At 35.2% G+C, this 12,679-nt stretch overlaps 1 protein-coding gene across 12 annotated transcripts in view; it reads right to left on the bottom strand.

Moving 5' to 3' along the window:
* The window catches only part of WDPCP (WD repeat containing planar cell polarity effector), a 152,209-nt gene that overhangs the window by 78,818 nt on the left and 60,712 nt on the right, over positions 1-12,679 (bottom strand). For all 12 annotated transcript variants that reach the window (XR_013948312.1, XM_080584724.1, XM_080584725.1 and 9 more), the window contains 3 exons: positions 12,561-12,675; positions 8,967-9,100; positions 4,329-4,520 (listed from right to left, as the gene is read on the bottom strand). Coding sequence is in view for 11 of the 12 variants with exons in the window: in XM_080584724.1 (XP_080440850.1) it covers positions 4,329-4,520; positions 8,967-9,100; positions 12,561-12,675 (441 nt within the window). In the remaining variant the exon portion in view is untranslated. The remainder of the gene's footprint in view (positions 1-4,328; positions 4,521-8,966; positions 9,101-12,560; positions 12,676-12,679) is intronic.

Genomic DNA, 12,679 nt, shown 5'->3' with positions numbered 1-12,679 from the left:
GTGCACACTAGAGTAAAATAATTTTAAAGACAGCACTTTGAAGGAGGAAGAAAAAACACCCTATTTTTAAACTCTTCTAAAATAAAAATGCAAGGCTCCTACTCCAACTTACTTGGCTGCATTGCATTTACAGTCCCACATGTATTCTTATTATTTAGATCTTCAGCCAACGTTTAGTTTTATTTTCTTTCAAAAGTTATCATCATAATATTCATCCTGTATTACTCATTAAACCTTTAACCCAATGTGACATCAAGGATTTTACATTCTCTGCTCTATGTGTGTGAGAGGTATTTCAGCTATTCAGTCACCTGTTAGATGTTTTTCTGAGTAGTACTAGATCTGTAGGATAGCTCACTCATAAAAGGTCTGCTGTGTGTATTTCACAAGTTTGTGGCATAGTGTGGAGAAAATAACTATTACATGTTGCCTCGTGGGAGAAAGAAAAATAATGTTCTCTCTCAGGAAAATTATTTTTTCCGCAAGATTGAAGTATAATTTCAGTGATTTGTACTAGCACTAAATGGAGTGAAAATAAACATGGTAAAGACAAATGCAAGCTACTACAGTAACTGAGCCTTGGTATCATCACCTCCTATTAATTTATGTTTGCTGTTCAAGTTGATTTTTACATGTCTTTCTCTCAAAGCATTTAATCCAAGGATGATTTCAGATCCGATCTTATTTATTCACAGCAAATTGTTTGAAATGATTTCTGAAAGATTCCTCTTCTGCTTTCAAAATCAAAATACCAGCATTATCTCTACAGGGAGACAATTTAAATAACGTCCTTGATCACTGGTACTTCGACAAAGAAGAAACAAACAATTAAATAAATAAATTGGAGAGTGGATAGGTTTACCAGAGGAAACCAATACACGCATGAAAGCAGACAAAGGTTCAACAAACAAATACTCCTGCAGCAACATGAGTGAATGCACAACATACATCACACACCACGGCAGTCATATGCTAACCAGAAAAATGTTATTATTTCTTCAGGGGAAGATTCCTAACCAAATCCTATAGCATTTAACATAGAAAATACTGATCCCTGGGAAAAAAAAAAAAAAAGTAAAAGAAGTCAAGATTTGCAAGGAAAAAGTTGTTTTTGTTCTTAAGGGGATAATGTCTAATTTTAGCCTAATAGTAGCAAATGTTAAGACATGAGGCCATACAGCACAATTCCAAACACATTTATAGGGTATTTAAAATGTAAAATGGATTTCCCCCATTAAGTTGAAATGCTGCTTAAGTACACCATACCCCAAATACTGTAAGCGAATGTGAATCACTCCAGTGCATAATGTGTAGTTAGAGGATATTATCATGACAAGGGGGTTGGGTTGTCTTGTCCCAGGGCTATTCCTGTCCTCCTCCTAACAAGCAGTCTTGGGGTGGACAACAAATACCACTCAGAAAATTCTTCCAGGGAGGAAGCAGTATCATTTACATTTGCTCTGCCACAACAATAAGTGTCAGTACCTGGCAGATCTTTTTGTGGTTTTTGTAGGTCAGAACTATTGTGCTGTAGAAAGGCTGTGGGTAGCACCCATTCCTTTCCTCAGGCTTGGTTTTCTTTTTCATAACCCCAAACAGCTAGACATTTATGGGCTTCTTTTTGATAAATTCCCCAAATTGAATCAGTTCATTCTTCTTCTCATTCTTTTGTTGACAATAATCATTTACTGGGAGAAAACTCACAATAATGGTCAAAATATGATAAATATGGATATACTTTAAGGCATAACAATGGCATGACAGGATTTTATTCCAGGTCTGTATCTGAAAAACACTATAAATGGTAAGATAGTAGAGGAAAAGAGAGGCAAATAATCATGTTTACAGAAACACTGTATTTTTTGTGTTACCTGTCCTAGAGAGTAACTGTTCAGAAGCTATCTGAAAATGCTAACTATATTTTTGCTCATGTTTAAGCTATTTCATGATGCTCAGAAGTTAAATGTCTTAAGTTAAAATCCCCCTCTAAGACTCTGGGGGGTAAAGATGTACTTAAGTTAATTGCAGTTTGGGGATTGATGCTATTTCCAGAGCTGCTGGGTTACAACATCCCCTGGTTTGTGAAGGGGAATGTTACTACCACCTATAAGGGATACTAGAGAAATCATCGAAAAAAAAAACCAAAAAACACAGTACTATAGTTTGCATGTCATGGATATATAGGAAGAGCATATAAGCAGAGTGTCTTGAGCATCCAAGAAATAAATATGTGGGACAGACTAATTTACAACCAGCAAGAAAAGAAAAAAAAATATTTATATGTGACTGAATTTTCCATACCAGTGGTATAGTACTCAGTATTTTGTTGACAAACATGGGAAAAGAAATTTCATCCAAAGAGTTTAGAATTAAAACAGACAAGTGCAGACAAAGGATGAGAAAAAGGAAAGCAACAGAACAGTTAAATTTGGCAGTTCTGCTTTTTAAAATAATTTCCTTATATTTATATTACAATATGGGCTAAATTAAAAGGATTATGAATTTAGGCCTAAAGGCTCAGTGAATGCTTATTACCCTTATTGTGTTAAGCACCAGTGATGTGCTTGGGACTACACTAGACAGACTGAGCCCTGAGCAACTTAAAGCATAAACCAGAAAAGAATAAAACAAAGTGCACTGAAAGATGCAGAGTGATGCTGTGATTTGGAATCTCCTTTTAACATATAAAATGGAGAAAGCTTTAAACCAGATGGGTAGTTTCTGTGAATTTCATAGAAGAAACGAGTCTTAAAAAAAAATCTCAGAAAATAGAGATCTCAAAATGGTATGCTGAAATTAGGGAGCATCCTGGAAGAACATACAGAGATGTGGCAAGGAAATGAATGGCATGGGAATGTTGCTGTTAGAACCAGGACATATGGATGTTACAGTAAGAAATTAGAACCGAGCTCTTAGTAGGATGACGTTTCATAATATGAAACTCACACAGGAGATTAGGCTGCCAAAGCTTACAAAGTACAGATGCATGTTTTAAGTACCAGAGTTATTTTTATATGTGATTGGGCACAGCTGCAGGGGAAATTGAGAACTGCAGGTGTGTATCAGGCAGAAGAGAAAGATGAGTCAAAGATGACCACTAGTGGAGAGAGGTCAATTGAAAAGAAATAAAGAACGCAGAACTGGAGGTAATTTAAACTTAAATTCTACAGTGATTAATGACAGAAATAAGAAAAGCTGTCTCAGCTACCTTTTCTCTTTTGCTTTCAACATGTATAGAAAATCCCAAGGGAAAAAAAAAACTCACTGAAATTAATATTAGTTATCAAAGTAATAATTCCAAGACATTAAAACATTTACATTTTCCCAAATTAAAGAGCACAGAATGTTGTTTATAAGCACAGCTTATTCTAAAGTGTTACTTTGGGTTTTTCCCTACAGGGGAATAGCCTATAATAGCTACCACAGAACAGCTATTCCACAGTTGATCCTCCAGTTTGTGCTCTTCTCCCACAGTCAGTGCCTTTTTACTCCATACTAGAATTGGCTTAAACTAAACTGAAAATAAAACTCTGAATATAGGAGCATCTATATAAGAAGTTAGTCCAAAACAGCTTATTCAGTTTAAATTTAAGCTACAGTTCTTTTCAAAATATGCCCAGATAGCTTCATTTAAAAGCTTTTACTTAACATAAAAAAATGGATTCAAATAGCGGATTCTTAAACATGTGAAATAAAAATGAAATAGATGAAATGGAAAGATCTGCCCAAAAATGTAAGCTAAGCAAGTGTCAGGAGGAGGGTCAGCCTGTAGCCCTGTTCTAACCCATAGCTTACATTTCCACCTGTAGTTGGGGAATTTTGACTTTTTCTCCAAGAAAACATTCCCTAATTTGATTAATACCCATCACAACAATTTAAGCAGCAGCTGGGTGTAGCTTAAAGTTTGTAATAAAACATTTGAAGTAGACTAAGAAATACCTATCAGTTAACATTGCAGATAATGCAAAATAATCGCATTGGGGAACAACATGCAACAGATACAGCTTATAAACCACGTTAAAGAGTGTTTAGTGGTAGCAGCTCCAAAGCTATTCCGTTTTAAAGACCTAATTTTCGTGCTTCATTTCTCAGATTGCCAATTTTGATGTGAAAATATTAAACATAGTAAATAATGTGTTTTTTCAATTAAATAATGAACTTCTGTTTTAAGATCAGGATGGCTGATCTTCCTCTCTTAATTTTTCCTCTCTTCCTCTCTTAACATTTTAAACTGTTTCTTTTTGTGTACCAGAAAATGCATTTAATTTGAATAGTTATTTCTTTAGCAAGTCTGTAAAATCATGTAACAAGAGAGTTGAGAACTTTACCTCCAGTTTGCCATGTGTACAGCCTAATAGCAAAAGGTTGGCTCTGTCCCTCTCAGAGGAAATAGGAGACCAAGGCCATGCTCCATCACTAGCTGCTGACCACCAGCAAATGACCATGTCTTGCATACAGTTTATTGCCAGGTGACGTTTCATCCTTCTACCTTCTGGTCCAGGTATATCAATATAAGAAATCTGATGGAATAAAAAAAAAAAAAGCAGGAAATATTTACGGTGATAAAATAGCACAGTAGGAGCAATTAGGAGTGTTTACTTTGGATGTGTGAAAAGAGAATCTATATATACACAGAGGACTGTGTACATATATCTCCATATAGGCTGTCTGTAAATGTGAAAAATATCTCCTCAGACAGAAAGAGACATGCTCACACTTTTATCTATGGGGAGGGGATTGGGAAGGAAAGGAATGTGAGTTAAGAAGGAATTTACTGCAATGACTCCAATCAATACCAAAATGTACAGTCATGGTTGCTTGACAGCATCGACCTACACACAGGATTTAAGCTTAGCCATATTAAATGACAAGTTCTTCAAAGCTGACCAGGGAACTAAGGCTAGTGTTTAAGACATAATCGAATATTAAATATATTCTACAGTGTTCGAGCAAACGTATATCTTTCTTTTTCCTCCCTAAATTAAGGAATCCAGATACAAATATCTGCTTTGCAAGAGAATATATACTTTTCTGCATAATGTGGATGAGCTACAGCATCATGCGTAAAGTTTATGCAGCTCTTGAGAATTGTGCCTCTTTCTCAGGAAGGATTTGTGGAATTTATTATTCAAACTCCGTTATTTTGGAGCATGGTTATTTGAAAACATGAGCAGTGCACCATCTGGGTGACACATGCCAAGGAAATATAGATTGCACCGCATTTCTGCTTAAGGAATTAATGGAAGGTTGATAGCTAGGGGAAAAAAAAACTATCTTGCCATTGCTGGTCAGCAATAATCGAACCACTTTCTGGGGATTAAGCGCATGGCTAAGCCTACTGGACCAGACACTAGCAAAGGGCAGGGGGTCTTCTTATCAGAGAAATGCTTCTGGAGCCAGTCTCACTACATGACAGATTGCTTTCATATTCCTGTCTGCAAGGCAACAAAGGATGGCAGTAATGCGATAATGCCAGAGTGCAATGGGTGTTAAGAACCCGTTGCATTTATGTATTGTATTTAGTAAATAATCAGGCTCATCCAAATTGTGATCTCACCACTCAACCAAGGCCATTAAAATCAAGGTTAATGCTTTAATAATCCTTTTCTGGTTTTTATATGGTCAAAAAGAACCCTTTTCCATTTGCATGGTCATAATATTATTGACCTCTTCAACCCCTGAATACACATCAAAAGGAACTGAAATCAAAGTAATTAACAATGTTGTTCTCTCATGGTAAACATTTAACTCCTTGTACTGTCTCCTTCAGTAAATTGAAATGGATTAAAAAATACAGATGTGAAAAACTTGCAAAAGACCAATATTTTCAGAATATCCTGTTTTACTTGTCAAAATTCTATTTAAAAGTATAAAGCACACATAAAAATGAACAAGTAACTTCTATTTGAATTAAAACTGCGTAAAAATAATGAATTTGGTAGCAACATGTTCTTAGGGTGGAAAACCACAAATACTTTCACATATATTAATTAGTGCTGTACTGCAGTGTTAACTGTTGGCAACAATTTCACATCTACTAACAGACAATAATCTTTGCGTATAACTTTACCTCTTGCATTAGACATTACACTTTCAAACATGGACTAATGCCACTGAGAAAAGGCAAATAATAATAGTTGTGTTTTTATTTTGCTGTACTTTAAGACTGCAGTGGTTCACACAATAATTCTTACTTTTTTTCAAAGTGTAAATAAAATTCAAGGTGATATCACTTAGAAAAGAAGAGGATAAAGAAATAAATTCTTCTATTCAGGTATGTATAGTGTATAATATTAACTTTTGGATAAATATCAACCTGTGATGAGAGAAGCATGGTTGACTTTTCTCATTATTAATGGCACTCTGGTAGTCCAGTACCGCCTAGACTTCCCTGCCAATTTTTCCCATCATTTGGCTGGACACTGAACAATGTGAACATGCATCTGTCCACATATCAAAGATATTACTATCTAAATAAGAGAGAAATTTAATTATATTGTTACATATGACTGTAAGCAAGCATTTTCCTCATTTTTAGAAACAGAAATTAAAACTCAAATACTACGTACATTTTTCAAGGCTGAATGTCAGAGGCTGAAATGAAGGCTACACTCAAATTTCCTGAATCTTTGTTCTCTATTTCAATCCCATGGTAGTTCTGTACCAGTGCAAGCCACCTTTTAGTTCAAATTCTCTTGGAAAAAAAATCAAAACTAAGGAACTGTTTTTGTTTTAAGTGTATATTGTTTGCACATTTGCAATTAAGGAATATCTTTTGTTTCTTTTGTTACTACTGGTAGCAACACTACTGTTGACTTTGTCTGTGATTTTTTAGCTTTTGTAAGCTTGACCAAGAACAGCCATGAAGAACTCTAATTCAATGCAGAGAACTGACATAATATTATTGCAGTAGTGAATAATAGTTTCTGCTGGCTCACACTAGTGCTATTCTGAAGATAATAAAAATTATATTTAGCTGCCTAACTAGCAAGCTTCACACAAAAGAATATTCAATTAAAAAATGCAAATGCCTTTTTTTTTTTTTTTTGGCTGGTAAAGAAATAATCCATAGAGATTCCCACTGATTTCAAGAGAAAGCAAAGTTAACATTGGAGGTGTTTCTAGAAGCTCAGCTGTCTCAGCAAAGAACTGAACGTAACAACCTTATTAAGGAGTCCAGCAGATATTTCTGGTTTCCTACGGCAGAGACAGTTTTCTATGGATTAGGCTTTCCTTTTTCCCAAGAAAAACTGCCATAACCATTAGATCCAAAATGTGCACAGTAATACCTACAATGAAAATATATTTTCCAAACCTAAATGAAGCAAGAAGCTATGGCCTTACAATTTAATGAAGGCAATCTTCAGCTCACCACAGTTTCTTAGAGTTTAGTGCTATTAAAAAAAAAAAAACCAACAACAACAAAAACCACCACCACCCACCAACCTTGCCTCTAAAGCACAACAAACACCATAGGGCAGGCACAAGTGCACATCATTTTAAAGTAAACTACGTATCAGCTCAGTTCCTGGTGAACAGTGAACTGTCTCAAATCCACGTTATAGAGGTTGGATCAATCTCGCAAACACAAGTCATTGCTGAAAAGAGGCCCTGAACTGAAACAGCCTGGAAAATGTATTAGATATTCATCCTAGCAGAAAGCATTTCTACCAAGCAAGTTAAAACGTACTATGGCAAAACTTAAATTAAACACTTCCTTAAAAAGCTTGCCTTGAAGTTGCACATTCCCTTACGTGAGGAAGCAAATTACTAAGGGGTTGTCAAGGGAAAAATATTTGCTAGCACAAGTTTGTTTTCCTTAACATTTATTCAATTTGAAATAAATACAAACTATCTCTTTTGCTCACTACATCTTTCTACCTTTCTTAGGCAAAGGCTTGCCTCTGCTTCTTTCTTGAAGTGATTGGGCTTGGCCCTTTTCCTCCTCTACCTGTTTAAAGATAATTGCCTTTGGCTGATTATTTTGTTATACTGTTGTAGTGCCAAGCACTTCCACCTAAGGTCAGAGTTACACCGTCCTGAAGCCAAAGAGCTTGTGGTGCAAATAGGTTATGTCTACATATACCAACCCACTCAAGATGCAGTATAATTTAGCCTGAGATGAACTCATTTCTACTGACATCCAAGCCAGTCAGTTTAAAACTAGCTCAACGATCTGTAAACTACCTTTTTGCTACTGCTGTGACTGTGCTATAGACATACCCCTACATAAAATGCTGCAAAAAGGGAGTATTTTAATCAATATGATATAAGCCGGGAATTGAGATACAGAAGTACCAAATCACTTGCCTAAGATCACACACATAGTTGCGCAGTGGCGAGAAACTCAGCTTCTATATCTTGAGTCCTAGCTCTGTGACTTAATTGTAAAACCAACTATCCCAACAATACGATTACTGTAACTAGAGGGAAAATTAAGATTTCTGCAAGGAGTTACAAGAGTCTTAGAACTCAGACAGATGACTGAATTATCATAGCTTCACAAGTTCGTGTATATCGGTTGAGCCTTAGTAATTGACCATGCGTGCGTTTTTAGCCCACAGCAAACAAGAGGCAAAACACATTAGCTTAAATCTTTTACACTGAGGTTTACCATTACAGATTTTACTTCATGCTTGTTAGATGCTGAGAATGTGCAAAGTTACTGCTGCTCAACTGACACAAGGTAATCTGTTAAGCAGGGGTAACTTAACTGTGTGTCTGAGCCCTCAACCTAAATACAGTAGAAAATTGGATCCCTCTTGGCACAGTATTTTTAACTCATTAGCTCAGAATGCCATGTCATTTTTCTTGACTTTTCAATAACTGTCATTTTTAGAATTTGAGCTGTTCTGATCAGTTATACAAAGGTTTTTAAATTTATACTTCTATAAAGAATCCGTGAGTGCCAGTGATTTGTAATATAAAGATACCGTAGCCTTTACAGTCACCATTGACAGCTATACCTTAAAATCCAAACAAGAGAGTTTTTCCAGCCTTCTGTTTACATCAGGAGAACCCATCTTCCTTGTAAACTGAATGAAGCAGAGTTGATTATGGTCCTCGAATGACAAGATGATGAAATTGTCTGCAAGAACAGCTGGAAAAAAAATAGTCACCACTGTAATACCTGTTTCTAGTAAGAAAACAAATTTCTGAACTCTCCACTGAGACGTTGCAAAAAGCAATTTTTTCAAGACAGTGTCTTAAATATTACACTGAAGCCTCTGTAATCTCCTAAAAGACATCAATGTGTCATTCTGCCTGGACCTTCTTGGAAGTGAGAAATAAAGCTTAGGGAGTACTCAGATTACATAAACCTGAATAAATTATCTCGTATCAAGTTACGACTACATTCAAATACGTGCCCTTCCACATCCATTTTCATCTTGCTTCAGCCTTTGGGTTTTTTTTCTTACAGTAGCATCCGTCGTATTTTGGAATTCTGGAAGTGCACCTCATACAGCATTGCTGGTATTGAGCATGATAAATGAAAATTAGTACATGAGGTGTATCTGGAATTCTGACATTGTAAGACTCTGGGTGGCTGTTACATACGGAATTATGCGTTAGAGGGGTTATGAACTTGTTGAAAGCTTAACTTGTGGGTACTCAAGCAATACAGAAAACCAAGACGGAACAAACTCCCTTGAAGTCTGGGAAAGTGCAGTAGAATGGTTCAATATAAAACTGATTAACAGACCAAAATAGTTCAATATAAAACTGATTAACTAATTTGACAATGAAAATTAATTAGACAGTGCTATCTAGGATTTTTCCCAAGTGTTTTCTTATCCAGTTATTGAAACAGTGCCTACATTTAAAGAGATGTCTGAGAACAAGATGAGGCATCAGGGTAACCAGTATCAGATCACTGAAGAATTGCTAATGAGAATCAGGTTTAAAGTAAAGCTAGCAAGCTGTTTTCAGAAAGTAAACTCAGAAACCTCTGCTAAAAGAAACATGACAAGAAAATTGGAACTGGATTTAAAAAAATAGAATAATCCTGCAGAACAACCCCTTAAAAACAACAAAAAATTGCATTTGTGACTAATGTCCTAGATTCTTAAATGTATTTTTAATATCCTTAAGTATTTTCTGTCGACAGTTGAGTCTTGCACATAAGCAGTGAAAACTGGCTATTCAGCTTTGCTTTGATTTAGTCTGTTTTACAACTAGTTGCATTTTCCAATAGTCATGTACTGGCACAGCTCTGAAGTATCTGGTATGCAAATGCTAAAGGGCAAAATTTAAAGCCAAATAATTGCCTTTGAAATGTAACATTAACACTAGCTTTTGGAGAAAAAAATAAATAAATGGTGATAAAGTATCTGACGTGGTGAGTTAGAAGCTAAAACAGACTCTAAACATAAATGAAATATATGCCCATCTGAAGAGCAAACCTAGAAACTCTGATGCCAACTAAATCTACTTGAATGTAACTATGGGCAATTATACTACTGTTCGGAGAGATGCCCTGAAGAGAACCCATATGCTGCAGGGTCAGATTACCCTAAAGAGATGGGCAGTGCAAATTATATCCTACATACTCCTGCCACAAGTCCTCAGTGCCACAAATTAATTTACAAAATGAGAAATGCCATTGTCTTTTAAGAAGGCAATTTTTCTATCTTTTCCAATTAAACGTTTTTTAAATTTTACCTATATAATAATAAAAATTAACAGCATTTTGTAAGAGGCATGCGGTTTACAAAAGCAATCTTCATTCTGTATTTTGTGCATGCAATCTGACCTTTATTATTCCAAATGTTAAGAGGGCATGCTACTCTGAGTTATAATTAGAATTACAACATTACAGATGTAATTGTGGCAGATTGTAACCTTTAACCACACTTTCGTATTTGTTTTTTAAAAAACCAAACTATTATGTTCATAAAGACCTCTTGTATTAAATATCAAGTTCTTTTTGGCCAACATTAACATCACAACCCAGATTCCAACCTAGATTTGGAAGGACGTGCAATTTTGTTGGATTACAGTTAATTTATTCTAGGACAGTACTGTCTTGGTTCTCAGTATGCTTAGTTCAATATATATATATATATATATATATTTAACACTACTGTGTGGGTAGCAAAACTATCTTCTTTTGCTGTCCATAAAAATATGTATTACAGTGACAAGTATTTGGTGGTTTTGCTTTTACTGAACAGAAGCTGTCCTGTTTCACCTTCAGACATGCACATTAACAAACATAGAGGCAAAAGAAATTCTTGAATAAGTGAATACAAGGATAAATGATTACATAACCTCATTTATAGCAGTTTGAATATATAACTGAAGGAAAACATATTTGTTGCTCTACTATTGCTTTAGTTGTAAATTTTATTAGATAAAAATATTTTTAAAGTTGTATTTATGTAACATACTAAGGGAATATAATGCAACGTATGTATAATTTATTTATTTTTTATGAAAAAAATAAAAGTGTATGCTAAATAAGTTCTACAAACAATTTCAGTTTGGGCATAACCCTAGCTTCCATGCTTTCCTACTTCTTGTCACCTCTAGTTACAAAAACCTCCCCCTGGAAACAAAGGGAAAAAATCTGAGTTGGAATTTGTAGTCTTAGCAGTAACTTTGGCAAAGGGTGAAAAAAAGGAGTCAAGATGCTAGATGTGTTCACTCTGTAATTAGTTGATACAACAAATGAAGTTAGTTAAATTTTTTGATACTAAAGATTCTACTGACATAGTTTTATTAATTTTATTTTGCAGGACTAAACTTAAGATGATAAGAAAAGATGAAAGGGACACGGCACTGCAGCTTTCTGAAATAACCAAGCCAATATTCAATAGATACATGGGTATGGACAAAAATAAATCATTAAAGATCAAAGCTAAACCTAGCATATAATCATATCGAAAGGATGTAATTTGGGTCTACTTTTTAAGAATTTGGAAGACAGTGCACATGTAGTGTGGCTCACACTGAATTTTCTTATTCTTGATCATGCAGATGCCAAGATGGTGACAGCTGGTTAGGCTCAGTGGAACTAAGTAGGGACAAGCTGAAGAAGCTATTGCCATTCTATAAAACTATTGAAGACAGGTATATTTACTTAAGTTTTCCCCTACATTAAACAAGATCTTTGTAGTTAGTCACTAGTTAATCATGCTTGTGAGATGCTGGAAATCTAGAAACTAAATCAGAGCACCTCCACATACCTAGCGTTCTAATAAGAAAATATTTTAATAATAACTATCCCATGTAATTAATCAGTTGGCTAACGTTTGTTTCTGTCCCATTTTCCCAGTTATGAAATAAACACAAGTTCAAATGGCATGTTCCCAGTGATTGAAACGCATAAGAAACTAAATTTTAGAAACCTATTCAATATTTGACAAGCCTGAAAACTTTGATGTTAAATATTATTCTTAAAGTGTTCTTAGTCCTAAGGGTTGTAACTATGGCATTACATGCAATTACTTGTTGTGTTTGCAAGTCCCCAGTGGCAATAATTAGTCTACCTGTTGACATACTGTTTCTCTACTCCATTGTTAATGTAAGGCAATTGATTTGCACGTGGGTGTAATTACCATCACTGATGGTGTCGGAGATGAGCTTCCCCACCAGGGTCCTGTCAATCACCACTTTCTCCAGCTGTGGCCCAGAAAGGCTTAGGGACACCAATATTCCTGAATGAAAGAGGAGCTAA

Source organism: Anser brachyrhynchus, assembly GCF_964034855.1.
Source record: "Anser brachyrhynchus genome assembly, chromosome: 3".
Lineage (NCBI taxonomy): Eukaryota > Metazoa > Chordata > Aves > Anseriformes > Anatidae > Anser > Anser brachyrhynchus.
Note: the sequence above shows the minus strand (reverse complement) of the source record. Positions and strands in the feature narration are given on the sequence as shown.